General features: G+C 40.5%; 1 protein-coding gene across 8 annotated transcripts in view; it reads right to left on the bottom strand.

The window, feature by feature from the left end:
- DENND5B (DENN domain containing 5B) overlaps window positions 1-22914 on the bottom strand; it is a 209941-nt gene that overhangs the window by 92226 nt on the left and 94801 nt on the right. For 6 of the 8 annotated variants that reach the window (XM_055280097.2, XM_055280095.2, XM_055280099.2 and 3 more), the window contains 2 exons: window positions 20187-20296; window positions 3431-4097 (listed from right to left, as the gene is read on the bottom strand). In XM_055280097.2, the coding sequence (XP_055136072.1) occupies window positions 3431-4097; window positions 20187-20296 (777 nt within the window). Of the gene's footprint in view, window positions 1-3430; window positions 4098-20186; window positions 20299-22914 lie in introns of those variants that run through there. The other 2 variants (XM_055280101.2, XM_063639203.1) reach the window with 2 other exon arrangements.

Raw genomic sequence — 22914 nt, 5'->3', positions numbered from 1 at the left:
TACAATATAAAACAACATTTATTAGGTTCTCAACTCTAGAATAAACTCTTTACTGTATCATTTAAAAAGGTTTTATGTTAAATGTAGTAATATGTTGAACCTTCACAACTTAGAGATAAGTATAATTTATAGAAGATTATATGGAACTAATAAAACTAGTAATTATTATAATAGCATCAGCTATCAGTCAGTGTCAATTATACCCTAAGTATTTTATACACGTTTTCTTATTTAATTGTCATAATAAATCAGTGAGAAAGGAGAAAAAAAAAAAAACCAAACTATTATCCCTATAGAGACGCGGCAACTGTCACACAGGAGGATCACCTAACTCGCCCACAGGAGGATTACCTAACCCGCCCACAGGAGGATTACCTAGCTCACCCATGGGTATAGTTAATAAATGACAGAGCAGATATTTCAACCCAGGATTGTTATGACTTCAAAAACCAATACTCTAAACCAGGCATGCTGGTATGTGCCTGCAGTCTCAACTACTCGGGAGGCTGAGGTGGGAGGATGGTGTGAGCTGAGGAGTTTTGAGGCTGCAGTGTGCTACGACTGTGCCTGTGAATACGCGGTACTCCATTCTGGGCAACACAGTGAGATCCCATCTCTAAAAATTAAAGGCAAAGCAAAAGAACCCACCCACCCCCAATATTCTTTCTAACCCAAATTTCTTCTCTAGGCAGAACATAAATAAATTGAACTTCAAGATTCAAGAAAATGGCCTTTAAGATTTCTTCTAAGTCTAGAATATAAAGTTCTTTTTTTTGGCCAGGCACAGTGGCTCACGCCTGTAATCCCAGCACTTTGGGAGGCTGAGGCGAGTGGATCATGAGGTCAGGAGTTCAAGACCAGCCTGACCAACATGGTGAAAACCCTGTCTCTACTAAAAATACAAAAATTAGCTGGGTGTGGTGGTACGCACCTGTAGTCCCAGCTACTCGGGAGGCTGAGGCAAGAGAATCGTTTGAACCCGGGAGGCGGAGGTTGCAGTGAGCCAAGATCATACCACTGCACTCCAGCCTGGGTGACAGGGCGAGAGTCTTAAAAAAAAAAAAAAAAAAGTTCTTTTTTTCTAATTGGGCTAAAACACCATAAGGTATTAAGCTCTAAGCCTCTGCCCCTTCTAGCCATTCTCTAATCCCTACTCCATTCAGGGAAATAAAAGGAAGAAAGGAAGAGAGAATTACTTAAGGTAAAATTTTTCAGATACAAAAAGGTGATCTATAAGTAATGATGGAGGGAGTGAGTCTTCAGCTTCTGCTGGTGGGAAGGTTCATGCTGAGTATTTAGCAGGCGCTCTCTCTAAAGAGAACAGTCACTACACTTATGGCAGGGATTTTGCCGTCAGTAGCTCAAGAGGTAAAATGAACTACAGACTGGGACGAAAGGTGTGAAATCTCTCATTTACATAGATTGGATTCATCACAAATTTACCAGGTCAAGAATTCCATATAAAGGTTTCAGCCTTCACTTGTAGATCATGAAAAATATGATGGAGATCCACAGAATCCTCAGAAATTGCATATTGTTACCAGAATAAAAAAGTACAAAAAGGTGTCCATATCGGGAAAAAGATAAAATAAAGATGCTCAGATTAGAAAACACACATACCCCTCAAGTTCACAAGCGTATCGCTTCAGTGAATGCAAAACTGAAAGTGGTGAAATAGTAAGAATCAAGCCCCTGAAGTCACCACAAGGACTTCCAGCTGAGGAGGACATGTCTCAGCTCTGCCTCAAGAGCACTGGGGAATTAGTGCAGTGGCATCTGGAATCTGTGGAGCAGAAAGCAATTAACTCCTAATGCCCAAGGAGCTCCAGATTAAAAAATGGAAATTGTTTTTTATTTAAAGATGATGAGAAAGTGTTTCATTAAAATATATTTTAAATATATATATATATAAAAAGAAAGTGGGCGAAAGAAGAAAGGAAAGAATTTAGATTGGTCATTAGAGAATAACTTCCTGACAACAAAAATTGAGACATGAAACACATTATCAAAGAACATTATGTTGGATAAACTGAAGAAAATACAACCTTGTGAACGGCTGTCAACACACAAATAGTGTCAACATACACACAAGATGGGGAAGTACAAATATAGTCTACTTGGCTCAGCCCCACTTATAATTTAAAATAGAAAAATAAAAAAAGGAAAGTGGTAAAATAAGCTTGACGGCACCAGTCGGGATTACACTACAATTCTGCCAGCTTAAATACAAGTTAGCAAAATGCTAGTCCCAGCCGGGTGCAATGCTTCATGCCTGTAATTCCAGCACTTTGGGAGGCCAAGGCGGGAGGATCATTTGAGCCCAGGATTTTGAGACAAGCCGGGGCAACACAGTGAGAGTCCGTCTCTACAAAAAGTAAAAAATTAGCTGATGTGGTGGCACGTTCCTATAGTACCAGCTACTCAGGAGGGTGAGGTAGGAAGACAGCTTGAGCACGGGATGTCAAGGTTGCAGTGACCCATGATTGCACTACTGCACTCCAGCCTGGGTGACAGAGTGAGAACTTGTCTAAAAAAAAAAAAAAGTGGATCCAAATATTTGTGCAACCTTTTTTGAAGAATCTATCAGTGTACAGGTACTATTTTATAATTTCCTTCAATTCACTATCCATTAAGACATAGCATCTCCATTTTCTCTACACATTCATATTCAGATGACAACTAGTATCCTAGTCTAGGCTCAACATTAGTCTTCACCAATGTACTGGTAAAATAAAATCCATAGTTTGTTATTTTCTTAATATGTGTTGGAAGAACTTTGAATGAAAGATAACACAAAGATAACTTCCTTCTGAGATTAAAAAACATAAACAAAAAACCACGCACACACACATACACAACTCTGGCAGAACTGTTAGACCTGGGAAAGTCATCTATCTCATGCCTGCTCACCTTTTCTCTCACTCAGATGAAATGTTCCCACAGACAAAGATCCAAAGTTGATTGCCTCAGGAAGCTGCAGAGTCAACAATTTCATTTATCCCTTTTCAATGTTTGCTGAGTTTTGATGTGAACCTTTACTAATCCATAAAGAATGGGAAGTCTACACATTTCTGGTAGTAACAGAATTCTCTCACTCTCATTATGATGAAGAAAAAATGTTTTTTTAACGACGATTATATATTATCAGGAAAAAAGGGCTATTTCCATTAAGAAATAAATACACCCAAATCAGCCAAGTTAACACTTGTGTTCCTTCCTATTTCTCTCTGCAGTCACTGACTGCCACCTCAAAGAGAAACAGCACAGTCTCATCTCAGCCTTTGGTCCCACCATACCTGCTCCCTTTACACAAAACAGAAAAGATTGTGATCATTATTTATTCGGTTCTAATAATATACCCCATGGAAACACAGTAGTTGGGAGCAAAAGTACTTGTTTTTGGAAAATGTAAAATCCAAGGAAAACCTACCTTGTGAGTAGAGAAGGATTTGCATCTCTAAAAGAACACAGGTAAACACCTGCACCAGGTTCTCTAACCCCAGGAGCTCAAATGCCTCCCGAAGGGGGTAATCAGAGAGGGGGAGTTCACTGGGCCCAGGCCTCTGGCAGATGACAGGTTCATAAACACCATAAAATTTCAGTGACCTCCCTGGAGGTGGAAGGGGTACTTCATAAAGAATATTGTGGATATAGCTTTCAAGTGGCAAGGGTGGTGGCTGTTGTGAGGTAACGGCCTTGTAGAGCTGGATAAGGAATTTCTTGCAGGCCTGCATGAATGGTAACGGTGTGATCAAGCATATACTTTTTGAAACATACAGGGTGTCTCTGCTAATATCATAGGAGTTGTATCGCTGGAGTTTCAAAAGGGAAGTTGTATCTCCTTCATCAAGACTACTTGCCAATGAGTCCATACTGCAGGAAGATGAAGCATACACACTGCTGTAATGCTCAGCGTTGTGCATCTGGTAAAGTGTCTGCATTGCTGTGCAGATTTGCTTACTTGTAACTTCTTCATAAAAAGTGAGAACAAAACCATAGGTGCGAGAACCATCTTCCCTGGTAATTATAAATGAGTGAAACTGGGGGTCTTTATTGTCTGTTTGTGTCCTGAAAGATAGCCCTTTGGGCATGCACAACTGTGAAAGAAAGAAAAAAAAAGCATCAGAATGTAGTACACAAATAACTTTAAGCCAGAAACAAATGTTGTTTTTTAACATAACAGGATTCAAAAAGACAGGTTTTATCCAGATTTAACATTGGCAATAGCCTTAAATTAGAAATATATTATAAATTCCTCAAATACATGCATATAAAATTATTCTTAAAAGGAATATATACAAGCGAAAAACTTTTACTGTGTGATGTTACACGCAAGGGGCTTTACTAAGAACAAGACAATCACTGATTTAGTCCCAGAGTAAACCTCTAACCAAGCCTGTGGCCTTCAGCAAGCTATATAACTTCTGTGAGCCTCAGTTCCTTTATCTACAATAGCTGCTGTATCAACGACTTGAAGACAGAGTATGCAAAAGCATTTCACAAATATTAAAAAGCACTTCACCGAAATAGTACTTAAGTATTTAATACAGGGAAATAGGAAAAGGCTCATTTAGGAAGTGGAAAAAAGTTAAAGAATAATAAAAACAACAGTATCATCTTTGCTATTTTGAATAGTATGGTATTTTACCCAAGAAAAAGAAACTTTGGAAATTGAAAGCTTTTTGATCTACTAAAGCAGAAGCACAGAAACAAGGCATTTTAGATTACTTCTAGTAGAGATTATGCTCTAGTTCTTGGGAACCACCCAGGATTGAGTAAACTTGAGAACAAAATTACCCAGAGGAGCTAAAGATGCTATATTTAAGACACGTAAAATGCACAGAAAATTAGAATTGATTCTTTAAAACATTTTAAATAAAAGAAGTGAAATTACAGAAAAGCTGAAATATACTAAGGAAAACAGAACTTGTAATTCAGCCATCCTAACTAATAATCATTATTCATATTTAGATATTTCTATTTTTGTACAGCAATATGCTTTTTACATAGAAATAATTTAGCCATATATTATTACTTTCTAGTTTTTTCTATATTTAATAACTATATGGTACAAAATTTAGACTGTCTCCCACATCCCTACATTACCAAGAAAATATAATTCCTTTATTCCTTCATTCAAACCATCAAAAAACATTTATTAAGTGCCTTTTATGAGAGGGGCCCTATGATACAATGGTGGGAAGGACAGACATGGCCCATGCTATGGTATTTCCAGTCCAGTAAGGATAACAGATGAGCTTTAAAAAGCATAAGCTATAAAGTAAGGGAAGCACTATGATAGGGTAAATAAGGGTTGCTATGGGAAAAATATATAATAGTAGGAAGGCACACATTAGAAAAGAAGGAGCTACCAGGAAAAAATGAAGCCCAACTGAAACCTCAGGACGAGTATAGGTCTTAGTGGATAAAGAAGATTCTAGTCAGAGAGGACAACATGTGCAAAAGCCCAGAAGAGTTTGAGGAACTGAAACAGGTCAGTGTGGGTGGGGCACAGAATGCAAGGTGGGAGGATGTGAAAGAAAGCAAGAGAAATAATCAGGGGCTAGCCCATGAAGGGCCTTCGTAGGCCATGTTAGAACTGTGGGGAGGACAATGGGAAACCTCTGAAGGGATTTTAGGAGACAGACAGAATTAGATGTGCCTCTTAGCACATCCATCTTGGAACACTAAGGGGAGGGGTTTTCAAAGGGGTTCCAAGGAGGCAGCAGGAATGTCTCAGGGCCTTGGAAGGGAGTGAGAGGCTAGAGGAAGAAGTTGAGAGGGCCAGTGTCCCTCCTTCCCCTATGCACATTCCACTTTCATTTATTTTGTAGAGTGGAATTCTTTCAGTGTTAAGATTTCTGGGTTCCCACTGCTTAAAAACAAAATCTTGATGGTGGGATAATTGTCATTAAGCATGAAGGCGGGTGGGTGTCCAAACTGCTCCTCACAGCCATTTCAGATCGTGGTCCTTCCCTTTACCTTAAAAACTCTTGGCTTTGAAGCTCATGTCATGATTGTGCCACCACATTTTGGGTTTCTTTTCTATCCAAGTTCATTTCCGGAGCAACTTCTTCCATGATTTTAAATATACTCTTTCAACTCCCAAATCTACAATCTCATGAACCTGCCTCTTAACTGAGTAACTACTTGACAATCCCATCAAGATGTCTAATAGGCAAATCAAACTTACCATGTCCCAAACTGAAGTTCTGATTTCTTCCTCCAAATCGGTTTCTCCTTATATCAGTCTTTTCTGTAATTCCATCCATCTAATTTGCCCAGGACAAAAACCTTGGAGTCATCTTTAACTTCTTCCTCTCTTTCTCACTTACCCCATTATCCAATCCATCAGCAAATATTATCAATTCTATCTTCAAAAATATATGCAGAAACTAATTGCTGTTGCTTTTTTTTTTTTTTCTTTTTTAGAGGTGAGGTCTTGCTCTATCACTCAGGATGAAGTGCAGTGGTACAATCACAGTTTACTGCAGCCTCAAACTCCTGGGTAAAAGCAACCCTCCCGCCTCAGCCTCCTGAGTCAGAAAGTAATTGTTTCGATCTTTACTCTTACCACTCTAATCTAAGTCACCCTCTTCTCTTGTCTGGATGTAACAGCCTGTTTCTGCCCTTGTCCCCCATAATCTATTTCCCTTATAAGAGCCAAAGCAATCCTTAAAAAATATGTTAGATCTTGTCACTCTTCCCAAAATTCTCCAATGGACTCTTATCTCACTAAAAGCTGATGTCCTTATAAATGCCTACAAGGAAGCCCTGCAACCTCTCTGCCCTCATCTTGTACTAACTCACCCACTCTGCTCCAGCAACAATGGCATGTGACTGTTCTACGAACACACCCCACGTGCTCCCACCAAAATCTGCTCTTCCCTTTCCCAGCAACTTTCTTCCCCTCGGTATCCACATGACTCATTCCTTGTGGCAGATACAGCTCCAATAATATTTCTACTTTCACACACTCTTCCAAACCTTGACACTTCCCCATTAAGAAGTGGAGCTCACTCTCCTTGAACCTGGGTGGGCTGCTGAGAGTGCCTATACCAGGATCTGGGAAACTTTTTCTATAAAGAGACAGATAAGTATTTTAGGCTCTGGAGACCATACAGTCTTTGTCACAACTGTTCCACTCCACATTGTATTAGGTGAGTGCAAAAGTAATTGTGGTTTTTGCATTGTTGGAATTTGCCATTTGATACTGGAATACATTTTTAAATAAATGTGGTTATATTATACATCTTTTTTTTTTTTTTCCAAGACAGAGTCTTGCTCTGTCACCCAGGCTGGAGTGCAGTGGCACGATCTTGGCTCCCTGCAACCTCCGCCTCGCAGGTTCAAGCAATTCTCCTGCCTCAGCCTCCCAAGTAGCTGGGATTACAGGCGCTTGCCACTGCACCTGGCTAATTTTTGTATTTTTAGTAGAGATGGGTTTCACTACGTTGGCCAGGCTGGTCTCAAACTCCTGACCTCGTGATCCACCTGCCTCGTCCTCTCAAAGTGCTGGGATTACAGGCTTGAGCCACTGAGCCTGGCCCATCATTTTAATGGGCATTTCTTGCTTTATGTTTTTTTGCTAATGACTTATTACTTGCTGTTTATTTTAGATTTTAGACGGAAAATGTTAGACAAAAAGCAAATTAGAGCAGTTTTCTTTTTTTTTTTTTTGAGATAGAGTCTCACTCTGTCACTCAGGCTGGAGTGCAGTGGTGCAATCTCGGCTCACTGCAACCTCCGCCTCCCAGGTTCAAGCGATTCTCGGGCCTCAGCCTCCTGAGTAGCTGGGACTACAGGCCTGCATCACCATGCCCAGCTAATTTTGTATTTTTAGTAGAGACGGGGTTTCACCATGTTGGCCAGGCTGGTCTCAAACTCCTGACCTCAAGTGATCTACCCGCCTTGGCTTCCCAAAGTGCTGGGATTACAGGTGTGAGCCACCACACCCGGCCTCAAGCAATTTTCTTATTCAAGTTCAAAATGGGTCGTAAAGCAGTGGAGACAACCACAACATCAACAATGCATTTGGCCCAGGGACTGATAACTAACGCACAGTGCAGTGGTGGTTCAAGAAGTTTTGCAAAGGAGATGACAGCCTTGGAGATGAGGAGCATAGTGGCCGGCCATCAGAAGTTGACAATGATCAATTGAGAGCAATCATCAAAGCTGATCCTCTTAGAACTACAAGAAAAGTGGCTGAAAAACTCAACATCGACCATTCTATGGCCGTTTGGCATGTGAAGCAAATTGGAAAGGTGGAAAAACTCGGTAAGTGGGTGCCTCATGAGCTGAGTGGAAATTTTAAAAAATTGTCATCTTCAGCGAGGTGCGGTGGCTCATGCCTGTTATCCTAGCACTTTGGAAGGCTGAAGCAGGCGGATTGCCTGAGCTCAGTTTGAAACCAGCCTGGGCAACATGGTGAAATCCTGTCTCTACTAAAATACAAAAAATTAGCAGGGCGTGGTGGCAGGCACCTGTAGACCCAGCTACTCAGGAGGCTGAGGAAGGAGAATTGCTTGAACCTGGGAGGCGGAAGTTGCAGTGAGCCGAGACTGTGCCACTGAACTCCAGCCTGGGCAACAGAGCGAGACTCCATTTCAAACAAAACAAAACAAAATAAAATAAAAGCATCATTTTCAAGTGTTGTCTTCTCTTATTCTACACAGCAACAACGAACCATTTCTCAATCAAATTGTCATGTGCAACAAAAAGTGGATTTCATGGCCGGGCGCGGTGGCTCACGCTTGTAATCCCAGCACTTTGGGAGGCCGAGGCGGGTGGATCACGAGGTCAGGAGATCGAGACCATAGTGAAACCCCGTCTCTACTAAAAATACAAAAAATTAGCCGGGCGTGGTGGCGGGCGCCTGTAGTCCCAGCTACTCCGAGAGGCTGAGGCAGGAGAATGGCGTGAACCCGGGAGGCGGAGTTTGCAGTGAGCCGAGACTGCGCCACTGCACTCCAGCCTGGGTGACAGAGCAAGACTCCGACTCAAAAAAAAAAAAAAAAAAAAAAAAAAAAAAAAAAGTGGATTTCATTAGACAACCGGTGACGACCAGCTTAGTGGCTGAACCAAGAAGACGCTCTAAAGTACTTCCCAAAGCCAAACTTGCACCAAAAAAAGGTCACAGTCACTGTTTGGTGGCCTGCTGCTGGTTTGATCCACTACAGCTTTCTGAACCCTGGCGAAATCATTACATCCAAGAAGTAGCTCAGCAAATCGATGAGATGCACCAAAAACTGCAAAGCCTACAGCAGGCACTGGTCAACAGAAAGGGCCCAATTCTTTTCCACAATGATGCCTGACCGCACATCACACAGCAAATACTTCAAAAGTTCAACAAATTGGGCTACGCAGTTATGCCTCATCCACCGTGTTCACCTGACCTCTTGCCAACTGACTACCACTTCTTCAAGCATCTCGACAACTTTTTGCAGGGAAAATGCTTCCACAACCAGCAGGATGCAGAAAATGCTTTCCAAGAGTTCATCAAATCCCAAAGCACGGGTTTTTTATGTTACAGGAATAAACAAACTTATTTCTCATTGGCAAAAATGTGTTGATTGTAATCGTTCCTATTTTGATTAATAAGGATGTGCTTGAGCCTAGTTATGATTTAAAATTCTGTCCAAAACCACGATTACTTTTGTACCAACCTTTAAACACATAGGTATGGCTTTGTTCCAACACAATTTTATTTATAAAAACAGTCAGCTGGACAGACTTGGCCTGGGGGCCATGTATGCCCACCCTTGGCCTAATCAAGTAAAATGCAACCGCAGTGACAAGTGACAGAGTGACTTTTGAGCAGAGGCTAAAAAGGGCAAAATACAGCTTCCATCTCCTCTCTCTCTCTCTCGTAACCTGGTAACACACTCTGGGAGCCCTGAGGCAACATATAAAAAGTTTAGCTAGCCTGAAGCTGCCTGACTGGTGAGACCAAATGAAAGACCACACAGAGACAGAAGGAGCCCCAGCTATATGCCTGGTCCAGGAGATAGGCCTGTGAGTGGGTGAGCTTTCAGATGATTTCAGTCCTCAGACTTCAAACCTTCCAAACTAACACCGAGTAGAACACAGGCGCAGCCAACCAAAAGCTACCTACATTGCAGATACGTAGGCTAAGTAATGATTTTGTTGCTTTAAATCAAGGGTCAGCAAACAACAGCCCTGCTATGGGTTTAAATGTATGTGTGCCTCCAAAATTCATACGCTGAACATCACTTCAGGGTGATGGTATTAAAAGGTGGGGACTTTTGGGAAGTGATTAAGTCATGCAGGCTCTGCCCTCTTGAAAGGATTCATCTTTCTTATAAAAGGTTGAAGGGAGCAGCACCCTAGTGCTTTCTGCCATGTGAGGATACAACATTTGTCCTCTCTGGAGTACACGATAACGAAGTACCATCTTAGAAGCAGAGACTAGGCCATCATTAGACCCTAAACCTACAGACACCTTGATCTTGTACTTTCAACCTCTAGAGCTGTGAGAAATAAATTCCTATTCCTTGTAAGTTACTCAGTCTGAAGTATTTTATTTTAACAGGAGGAATGGACTAAGAAAAACCCTTAGGTCAAATATAATCTGCCACCTGATTTGTAAATAAAGTTTCACTGGGACTCAGTCACAACCATCCATTTATGCACTGTCTATGGATGCCTTCACACAACAACAGCAGAGCTGGGTGACTGTGGCAGAAACTGTATGCCCACAATACCTCAACTACTTACTATTTGGTTCTTCATGAAAAAAACTGCCAAGCCTTATTTTAAGCCACTAATTGGTAGGTGGATGGACTGTCATGCAGCGATAGATAATCAAAATACTTCCTTACTTCCCTTAAGTCTCTGCATAAATACTACCTTAGAGAGGTCTTTCTTTACCTTTCCATAAAAAATAGTGTTCTCTTCATCTTTTGCATGCCATAAAATGTTACTCCTCTAAAAAGTATTTATTGTGGAGAAGCAATTAAAGTCTTGCATCACTGTAAACATATGTACATTATGTAAACATACACATTACTAGTATTTGTATAATTCTGTTTGATCTCTGGATTGCCAGCTACTCAAGGGCTAGTACTTCATTTCAATAACTTTAAACATTCAAGGGAACTGCATGGAATAATATACCATTTGGGGCCATTAACAGGTGGTGACTGATAACACCGGTAAAAAGAAAAAATTGTGAAGCTCAGCATTAGTGCACCAGTGAAAATGTCTTCATATTTCATATCACTGAATATGAGATGTGGAAAGGACTAAGGCAGATTTACTCAACTCTTTTACTTATTAAATTACTATGTATATTTGGACAGAATGAGATATAGACTTAGGTAAAACCTATGAATACCTGGATTTGGTAGGGGGTAAAAGCCACTTATTCCTAGTCTTAGGAATAACTGTATAAGGAAAGGCTATGGCAGAATCTTTTAATAATTCTACCTTCAAATTAAGGCTGATTTCATCATAACAAGTTAATGAGTTGCTCTGCTGATAGCATGAATAAAAACTCATTTGGCTGGGTGCAGTGGCTCACGCCCACAATCCCAGTACTTCGGGAGGCTGAGGTGAGTGGATTGCCTGAGCTTAGGAGTTCAAGACCACTAGCCTGGGCAACATGATGAAATCCCGCCTCTACTAAAAATACAAAAAAATTAGCCGGGCGTGGGCGTGGTGGGGCACACCTGTAGCCCCAGCTACCTGGAAGGCTGAGGCACGAGAATTGCATGAATCCGGGAGGCAGAGGTTGCAGTGAGCCAAGACTGCACCACTGCACTCCAGCCTAGATGATAGAGTGAGACTCAGTCTCAAAAAAACGAAAACAACAAAAAACCCTAAAAACCCCAAAACCTCATTTGACACATTTATTGTAGTCAATAAAGATTGTAGAAGGGATGATTTGAATTATTCTTGCTCCAGGTTAAACTCAAACTTGTTTAGCACAGTGCATGGCATATAACAATTGGTTGAATGAATAAATGAATGAATAAGAAAACAAACAAAAACAACAGCTGGGGGTAAAGTACCTCTTGATCTGGTCTGTAATTCTCTTTTTTTTTTTTTTTTTTTTTTTTTGGAGACAGAGTCTCACTCTGTCGCCCAGTCTGGTATGTAGTGGTGTGATGTCAGCTTACTGCAATCTCCACCTCCTGAGTTCAAGCAATTGTCCTGCCTCAGCCTCCCAAGTAGCTGGGATTACAAGTGTGCACAATTATAGGCGTGCATACCCAGCTTTTTTTTTTTTTTTTTTTTTTTTTTTTGTATTTTTAGTAGAGATGAGGTTTCACCATGTTGGCCAGGCTGGTCTTGAACTTCTGGTCTCAAGTGATCCACTCGCCTCAGCCTCCCAAAGTGTTGAGATTACGGCATGAGCCACAGTGCCTGGACTTCAGCTTGTAATTCTTTTTCCATCAAGTAGGCAATACAGAAACATAGTGACCACCAAAGTCAACATAAAGATTTAATTTAATTGACAGGCATTCCTGTCATCCTAAATCACAAAATCATACCTCAACTGCTGTTGAACAGCTGCCAAATATTCCCTCAAGGTTTTGTAGCTTTCTTGAGCACACATTCAAACATTTACAGAAAAAGCTTGCCAAAAGTTGTACTCAAAGTGAAGAATGGCTTTCTATGCTACAGACAACAGATGTAAGAATTTTTCCTAAATGCTCTTCCAACAAATCAAAGAAAGTAAGAACTATATTTCTAATCGGGAAACATGAACTGCAAAATGCTATTATTTTTCCATTTTTAAAAGATATACAGTATTGTTTTATATCAGGAACTACAAGATACTTTCATCAGAATTGTTAAACTGTCAGGAACTGCAAGAAATCTCAGAAAACCTGAAATATAAATCAAGATTTGTTTATCACGGTATTAAACATCTCTAATTAACCCATAACTTTGCTATCTACTAACAATACCCCCTCACCATCCCACAATAAAACAACTAAAAATTAGAGGTGTCACTGATGATCAGATTCCTACCAGTAACCAGATTACTTTAGCCAAAGCAGGCTTATAATGACAAGTGTGTAACTTTCCCAGTTTGAGTCAGCAAATGTTCTTATATTTCTCTAGACCATTTCAGGCAGTTTGACTAGAATTTTAAAATTCCTTTTTCCACACTTTGTAGTTCTATGACTTCCATGGCCTCTCCCTCATTATGCAAATACAATCATATACTGTATAACCATACTCTGGTCAACAATGGACTGCCTATAGGACGATGGCTGGAGCAATACGTTATACCATATAGCTTAGAGGTATAGTAGGCTATATCACCTAGGTCTGTGTATGTATATACACTCTATGATGTTTGCACAATAAAATCACCTAACAACACATTTCTCAGAATGTCTCCCTCTGTCCCTCCCCTCTTCTCTCCCTCCTTCTATAAACACTTATTTTGTCCCATGTTTTGCATTAGATCTTAGTAACTCAAAAGACAAAGATAAAAATAATCCTTTCCTTTAGGGAGTTCACAGTCTAGTAGGAAAGACAGACACAGAAACCAGCAGTTACCAAAAAAATGTGATCAGTGTTGCTATGGACTCTGTTCGAGATATCATAAGAAAAGACAGTAACTACTCCTGCTTAAGAGATGGTTTTGCAGTGGAGGTCACACGTAGTCAAGGACAGGGAAGAGAATTATTGTAAGCAAGTAAGTATTACTTCATTTATTCAACAATTTGAACATCTACTATGTGCAAAGCTAGGGATATGGCAAATAAGAGACACTGCTCCTGTTCTCATGGTGCTTACATTAAGCATGAGATACACAGTTGACTACTAGCTATGTAATTGGTTAATTACAACTGAGATAGGTGCTACAAAAAGGTACAAGGTACTAAGAGAACCTAAGGTGACCTGAGTGCTGGGAAGACGGTGGAAGGTGATGGTCAGGAGCGGCTTCTCTATATAAATGTTTACAGTGAAGTCTGAAGAAATAGTAAGAAATCACTAGGTGAAGGAGAGGTGGAAGAGCCTTCCAGAGAGAAGGAACAGCAGAAGCAGAAGCTATAGTATGAGGAATGAAATGGACAGGTTACTGCAGGAGTCCAGGTAAGAGATCTTGATGGTTTGGCCCAAGGTGAGTATACGGAAACAGAGAGAAGTAGACAGATAACTGACTATATATGGGAGAGGGTAAGTGAGAACTTTCAGGGTGATGTGTACATTGTTGGACTTGGAAAATAGGTGGATAGTTGTACCATTCACTGACAAAGATTGGTGGGAAGAATAAAGAATTCAGTTTTGGATATGTTGCATTTGAGATGCCAGCGAAATATTCTAGCTGCAATGTTAAGGAAATGGGGGAGAGGATGGGGGTGGCGGGGGCAGAAGGTCTTCCAGCAACGGTCCTCCAGCAATGAAAGCCCCATTCCTATAATTTTACTGTGAGATATGGCTAGGCATGGTAGATCACACCTGTAATCCTAGCACTCTGAGAGGCCGAGGTGGGCGGATCGCTTGAGTCCAGGAGTTCGAGAGTAGCCTAGGCAACATAGCCAAACCCCATCTCCTCAAAAAGTACAAAAATTAGCCAGGCGTGGTGGTGCACACCTGTAGTCTCAGCTACTTGGGGGGCTGAGGTGGAGGACTGCTAGAACATGGGAGGTCAAGGCTGCAGTGAGCCAAGATTGCACCAGTGCACTCCAGTCTGGATGACAGAGTCAGAGCCTGTCTCCAGAAAAAAAAAAAAAGATTTTATTGTGAGCTTGAACCTAAACTTGGCTCAAAATGAGGGCTTATCTTCATTCTAATGTCAAACCTATGAATGTAATTTGGGGTTATCCATTTCAAATTCAAGTAATTGCTAAGTCTACAAAAAGTATATACAGCCCTTTTTCCTTTCACTCTTACAAGACAAGCATCTGAGTAAGTTTCTTTAGCCAACCTTTCACCGTTTACTCTTTGCTCTTCATTCCACTATACCCTTCTTTGTGATCAAAGTTAACAGCAAATTGTAAAGTAAGAGCTGTATAATAGTTATTACTCTTTAGTTACCTACAATATATTTATGATGTTTCATTAGGACAGACATATAAAATAGAATCCTTATATTTTCATACAGTTTGCTTAAAAGTTATTAACCGGGCCGGGCGCGGTGGCTCACGCCTGTAATCCCAGCACTTTGGGAGGCCGAGGCGGGCGGATCACGAGGTCAGGAGATCGAGACCATCCTGGGTAACACGGTGAAACCCCGTCTCTACTAAAAATACAAAAAATTGGCCGGGCGAGGTGGCGGGCGCCTGTAGTCCCAGCTACAAGGGAGGCTGAGGCAGGAGAATGGCGTGAACCCCAGGGGGCGGAGCCTGCAGTGAGCCGAGATCGCGCCACTGCACTCCAGCCTGGGTGAAAGAGTGAGACTCCATCTCAAAAAAAAAAAAAAAAAAAACAGTTATTAACCATGTTTTCTTCCTATGAATTCTTAGGTATAACACAGGCTTAAAGATAAGATCTATCAACTAGAATATTACATAGTCATGGATGCCAATAAGCAGATTACCTCAAAGAGATGTGAAAGTGGGGTGGGGGACCTTCAGCTCTGTTTGCAATGCTTTATTTCATTTAAAATGAAATGCAGACCAGGCACAGTGGCTCACAGAGGTCGAGGCAGGCAGATCACTTGAAGCCAGGAGTTTGAGACCAGCCTGGCCAACACAGGGAGACCCCGTCTCTACTAAAAATACAAAAATTAGCCAGGCATGATGGTGTGCGACTATAATCCCAGCTACTCAAGAGGCTGAAGCATGAGAATCACTTGAACACCGGAGGCAGAGGTTGTAAGTAAGCCAAGATTGCACCACTGAACTGCCTGGGTGACAGAGTGAGACTGTCTCAAGTAAATAATTTAATTAAATGTACCGCACTCCAGTCTGGGAGACAGAGCGAGACTGTGGAAACAAGGGAAAGAAAGAAAAGAAAGCAAAGAAAGGGAGGAAGGGAAAGGGAAAGGAAAGGAAATGTAGAGATCTGAAGAAAACATGTCAATATTGACATATGTTAGTTCTAGGTGATTAATACATACATGACTGTTTATTGTATTGTTCTTTCTGTTCTGTGATATTTACTTTTTTTCATAAAAATCTCTGAATCAGCAACTGAGGAAAAAAAACTAACTCAGGAATTATTTCACTTGTCACTTGTATTTATTTTCTATTTTATCTGCACTGCACTCATACACATTAAACATTTTATTTAACAAAGTTCACTGCTTTGGGTACTTAATTTATGTATGAAATTAATGACCTTTTATTCAAAGCACTGCTGTTGTTAGAGAAATGACTAATATTGCAGAAGGTGATGACTCATGGCAGTGGAATTTTGCTAAAGGCAAGACAAAGCTTTATACCTTTAGGTGGGAATAAATTACAGCTTCATACAAACGCACTTACTAGTAAATCAAAGAGGAAATTAAAGGCAGTAAATCTATGACCCGAATGCAAACTACTTTAATTGGGATGCTTTTCAGAGATTTTCCAGGAGTACAAGCAAATCCTTTTAGATTTGCAGCAATAAAAAAAATGCTATGTGGTGCTTAACCATCAAAACACAGCCTTTGCAATTATTCTTCAGGGGGAAACTTTTGCTGCTTACATAAAATAACCTCAGGGGCAAGGAGTAAAGAAAATATCAAAGATCAAGGAAGCTGATAATTACTTTAAAGATTAATGTTTTGCAGATAGAGGCAAAAGCTATCATGGATATCTCACTATTAATTCATTGAAATGATTAAAAGAAAGAAAACACATCAAGGGTGGCATTTTGTTCCAAATGCCTGTGGATTCATATAGTAAGAACGTACTTGTACCCAGGCCCCAGTGATCCTCCCACCTCAGCCTCCAGAATAGCTGGGACCACAGGCCTGTTACCACCACACCCAGCTATTTCTTTTTTTCTTTGTAGAGACAGGGCCTCCCTATGTTGCTTAGGCTAGAACCTCACTTTGAATACCATTCTGATTTCTCACAGAATAAGTTATATTTTGAAATATCTTACTAATTTAAGAAGATTAGGTATTGTGATCTATTCACATTCTTACCCAGTTTTCCAATGCCTGATTTAAACACTCTTTTCCTAAATGCCTTTCTATTAATTTGCTGCATAAGCAGCTCGTAAGTTATTTTTTTGTCACTGCTGTTCAACTATTTTAGTCAGATGCTTGTCTGGACTCTTCCAAGTCTTATAAAGATAACTAACAGTTGTGTTCTACTTAATATCTACGGTGGAGTCTTCACCAAAGATGATGCTAAGCATCTACAATATTAACTTCCAGCAAAATGGCATCTCTGATTATTTTAGTATTGCGTAACAGTTTAGGAAAATAACCATATTGTACTCTGTAAGGAATCAAAGTCAAAGTGCCAAGTGCTTTAGGCATTTGTCCTTACATAAAGCACCATGCTATCCCCTCCCTAGAGCAAGCCCAGGCTGGAAAGAGTTTACTGTGATACAAAAATATCACAAAGGGTCCAGTGTGACCCATAACATTTCCAGTGTAGATCAAAACTGTTATATAGTTTTTCTTTTAGGAAGGCAGCAAGGCAGATGAGAAAAAAAGTGAGCTAGAGAGTAAAAATGATCTGGATTTAACTTCTGAGTCTTACGGCCTAACTTTGGGCAAATTACTTAACCTTTGAAAATATAAGAATTCTCATTGGGTACATGTAAACATGTATGTGAAAATAACATGCATAAAGTATGCTAGCAGGCATCTAGTGAATATTAATTTCCTTCTGTTAGATTGTCAGGTTATAATGGAGTCTTTTAACACTATCTTTAAAATACTAAAAAAGAGGCTGGGTGCAGTGGCTCACGCCTGTAATTCCAGCGCTTTGGGAGGCTGAGGCGGGTGGATCACTAGAGTTCAGTAGTACAAGACCAGCCTGGCCAACATAGCAAAACCCCATCTCCACTAAAAATGCAAAAATAAGCCAGGTGTGGTGGTATGTGCTCACAATACCAGCATTCTGGGAGGCTCAAGGAGGGCAGATCACTTGAGGTCAGGAGTTCGACACCAGCCTGGCCAATATGGTGAAACCCTGTCTCTACTAAAAATACAAAAGATTCGCTGGGCATAGCGGTGTGTGCCTGTAATCCCAGCTACTCGGGAGGCTGAGGCAGGAGAATCGCCTGAATCCAGGAGGTGGAGGTTGCAGTGAGCCAAGATTGTGCCACTGCACTCCAGCCTGGGTGACAGGGCGAGACTATCTCAAAAACAAAAACAAAAACCAAATAAGACAACTCAAAAAGAGCAATGGCTATCACTGTGTCTCAGTTCACCTTTAATCATTTCTGTATCTTTTTATTTTTTTCCATTCTTATGTATATACCCAATTCATTTCTATATCTATCATGCCTGCTATCTCCTTACTTTGGGGCCCCCTGAATTATATAATCATAGAGTTTATGAACATCTCAAATATTATTCAGGCTTCTAAGAAGAGCCCTTCCTAAATAATCTGAAAACTGTGACCTACTTTATTTCTAAGAACCTCTCAAGGAGATTGACTATCTCTCTAGCTTCTGTCTGTCTGTCTGTCTGTCTGTGTCTGTCTACCTACCTACCTACCTACCTACCTACCTATTTTGAGACAGGGTCTTGCTATGGTGCCCATTCTGGTCTCAAACTCCTGGGCTCAAGCAATCACACTGCCTCAACCTCCTGAGTAGCTGGGCTTATAGATGCACAACATCATGCAGGGATAAAAGAGACATTTAATCAGCACTGGTAACTCATTATGAGGCAGGAGAACAGGGTCTGGAGGCAGGGAACCTAAGGCCGATTCATGCTGACTTTCTAGAACTAAGTCAAAAGGAAAACCCCAACTTTCCATGCCCAAGTAGCAAAAGGACCAGTGGCTACTCCCTTTGTACCTTCTCCCCACCCTTTTTCTGCATGGCAGACTAAAAATTGAAAGTACCTCTGATTGTTTCCCTCCCACAACCAATCAGGATGGTCGTGGGCCAAGTCTTCATTTGCATAGGAGTATAGCTTTGTAACTTCACTTCAGCCTCTGACTGGTTGCATGTTTGTGTAGGGTGTAACTTTGCTTCAGCTTCTGATTGGTATCCTCCCACAACCAAACAGACTGATCGTGGGCCATTACTTCATTTACATAGAGTGTACACCAAGTAACCAGTGGAAAACCTCCAGAGGGTATTTAAACCTCAGAAAATTCTATAATGGGCTCTTGCACTGCTTGCTCAGGGCTGCTCCCACCCTGTGGACGGTACCTTCATTTTTAATAAATCTCTGCTTTTGTTGCTTCATTCTTTCCTTGCTTTGTTTGTATGTTTTGTCCAATTTTTTGTTCAAGACACCAAGAAGCTGGACTCCATCCACCGGTAACAATTATACAAATTCAGATTTCTACTATATCTAAATAATGCAATTAAGTTGCTTTTCATCTTTACGTTGTCTGTAAAAATGACAAATTATACGCTTACCATACAATATTACTTGAAACATGAGAACTGTAATCAGGCTCTTTCCATCAGGCTCCTCTCAGGCCAATAAAATAATATTACTGTTTATCAAAGCTTCTACGTATTAATACAAATGCACAACACAGTTTAATAGTAGGAAACTAAAATGGGCTTTTAGGATCTACTGTATAAACTTATTAACTATGGAAACCCTGGGCTAGTGACTTGCTTCTCTGAGCTTCTGCTTCCAGATCTTTAAAACAAGGACAGTATCACATTTTTTTTTTTTTTTTTTTTTTTTTTTTTTTTTTTTTTTTTTTTTTTTTTTTTTTTTTTTTTGAGACATTGTCTTGCTCTGTTGCCCAGGCTGGAGTGCAGTGGCGTGATCACGGCTCACCACAACCTCCACCTCCTGGGTTCAAGTGATTCTCCTGCCTCAGCCTCCCAAGTAGCCGGGATTACAGGCATGTGCCACCACACCTGGCTAATTTTTGTATTTTTAGTAGAGACGGGGTTTCACTATGTTGCTTACGCTGGTCTTAAACTGACCTCAGGTGATCCGCCCACCTCGGCCTCCCAAAGTGCTGGGATTACAGGTGCACCCGGCCTCACATTTCTTATAAAATCACTTAAAGAATAAATGAAATGAAATAAGGTAGACATTCAAAATACGGTCACTACCTTCATATTAATAAAGTAAAAACAAGGATAAAGAGAAAATGGGGGAAAAAAACACATACCATGTTCACCGCATCTTGATCAAAAGGGTTCCATTCTATATTCTGAGGATAGTGGGCAAGAACTTTCGATTTGAATGTTCTTCTCAAAGGACTCTGGTCAAAATTTTCACCTACAACAAATAATACATAGTTAATATCTAGAACTTTTCCAAAAGCATGTCATAGTTTTGTATTTATTTTATAGACCTACTACTGACTGATAATGTTGAGATCTGATTCAATTTCTGCCTCTAACCATCTGAGTTGTAGAATCCCAATGGACAACTAAAAAACTGTTAACAACAGGGCAGCATTTAAAACTTCAGAATCTGAATTTTAAAATCCTGCTACTCAACTGATACTAAAAATCAAAATATGGTAATATAATCATTGCTATAACCTAATTATGGTCCACATTTCAGTGTGTGGTAATAATAAACGATATGAAAACATTTACTTCAGAAAAGTCTTACGTCAAGCTAATCATATGTCTTATGATCCTAAAATTTTATACACACTTAGACCCCCATGCTACAGTTCTCAAAGGAGGCAATTTTGCTTGAGTTTCCACAAAAATCTCTGACAAATGTGATTGCATATCCAGGTTCTTAAGTAACAAAATTAAAGAATTAGAAACATCACTGCTGAGTCACCCTGTTTAGTAGACAGAACACATTAAACATACTAACCTTTTAAAATAAATGAGCTATCCTAAGTTCAATTCATTATCTGGCAAAATTCTGGAAACATAAAAGTAGGCTACATTTTAATTACTAAGAAAATTCAGGCCAGGCACAGTAGCTCACGCCTGTAATCCTAGAACTTTGGGAGGCTAAAGTAGGAGGATTGTTTGAGCCCAGGAATTTGAAACCAGCCTCGGCAACATGGTGAGACCCTGTTTCTTTTCTTTTTTTTTTTTTTTTAATAAATTTTTTAAAAAGTAAAAACTTGAAAATTCAATAATAGCTATCAGATTAGTTTTTTTAACGTCCTCAACCAGAGTAATTCCCTTAAGACCTATTATCCCTAAATGTATTAGTTTCATGAAATATTTTAAGGTAGAAGGATCTTAAATTCCCAATGGCAAAAATTTGGGATCAAGGAACTAGAAGACCTTGCAGCAATTTTATTGTGTTCTGTGTTTTCCTACTTTTAGAGTTCTAATTAAGTGCAAAATACTAGCTGTTACAGCAAAAGATGTCACTTACCAGTATTTATACTATTAAAAATATCACAAAGCAATTTGACTTATGAGTTGTATTTGACTTCTAGTTAAACTCAGTTTCTATTTTGGGTAAAAATATGAAAAAAAAGAAACACCTTGGAATGCAAAACAGATCGCAGAAGGAAGAATAAGTCACACTCAAAAATCTTGCTGGAGACAACAATATAAAATACATAGGAATTTTTTTGAACAAGGACACATAATTTAAATATATTTGCTGAGGCAACTAAACTACTATTTCTAATTGAAGTCCTTGGCTAATCATCATTATTTTCTTTAGATTCCTCTGACTTATTTAGGCAAACATTTCATCTCTGTATTTTTCTACTCCATACTTGCATCTTCTAAGAGTTGAGAGCATTCATTTCTAGAAGAGAAATTGTCAAAGACATCCTTAAGGAGAGTTTATCAATTTTTGCACCAAGCTTCTAGAGTATGTAAGCATCAAAAAGTCAGCAGAGGAATGTGAAACTGTCCATGAGAGTCAATGTGGTTGAAGAACAGATTCAGGGCTCAGAATTGATTTCAGGAAGAGTCCATGATGTTTTTAAGCTGATGCCAGATTTTCCTATGAACACTAAGAAATTTTAAATCATTCACTTCTTCATTTAAAAAAAAGTTACTTGGCCAGAACGTGGCAGCTCATGCCTGTAATCCCAGCACTTTGGGAGGCTGAGGTGGGCAGATCACTTGAGGCCAGCAACATAGTGAAACCTCATCTCGAAAGAAAGGAAAGTAAGGGGGAGGGGGGAGGGGGGAGGGGAGGGGAGGGGGGAGAGGGGAGGGGGAGAGGGAAGGAGAGGGGAGGGAAGAGGGGATGGAAGGGGTGAGGGGTGAAGGGAGGGGAGGGAAGGGGTGAGGGGAGGGGAGGGGAGGGGGAGGGGAGGGGGAGGGGTGAGGGGAAGGGAGGGAAGGGAGAGGGGAGGGGAGGAGGGGGGGAAGGGAAGAGGGGATGGGAGGAGGGAGGAGGGGAGGGGAGGAGAGGGGGAGGGGAAGAGGGTGGAGGGAGGGGGGAGGGGAGAAGAGGGAAGGAAGAGGGGAGGGGGGAGGGGGGAGGGGAGGAGGGGGAGGGGAGGGGGAGAGGGGAGGAAGGGAGAGGGCAGGGGGGAAGGGGGAGGGGAGGGGAGGAGGGGAGGGGAGGGAAGGGAAAGAGAGAGAGAGAGAGAGAGGAAAGAAAGGAAAAGAAAGATTGATTGATTTTTAAAAGTTACTTTCATTTCACTTTAGAGAAAAAACAAAATTCCTCCCAGTTATAAAGTCTAAGCCGCTGATTGTGTACCGACACAGCAACAGCGTATCTTCATGATAGACAGCCATCAAGAAACCCTCTCCTTCACCTACCCTCTAACACCAGAAATACTTGTTTTATTATCCATAAATGTAAATAAAATATGAAACACTGCAGAAGCAGAAGAAACAAGACATAACCTACCATAAAACTCCTTGCAACACTTACCTTTTAATTCAGTCCTGCCTGTGTATAGTTAAAATAACATTATCTTCATTCATGTATCAAGTTATTAA

The sequence above is a fragment of the Symphalangus syndactylus genome, chromosome 5, assembly GCF_028878055.3.
Source record: "Symphalangus syndactylus isolate Jambi chromosome 5, NHGRI_mSymSyn1-v2.1_pri, whole genome shotgun sequence".
Lineage (NCBI taxonomy): Eukaryota > Metazoa > Chordata > Mammalia > Primates > Hylobatidae > Symphalangus > Symphalangus syndactylus.
Note: the sequence above shows the minus strand (reverse complement) of the source record. Positions and strands in the feature narration are given on the sequence as shown.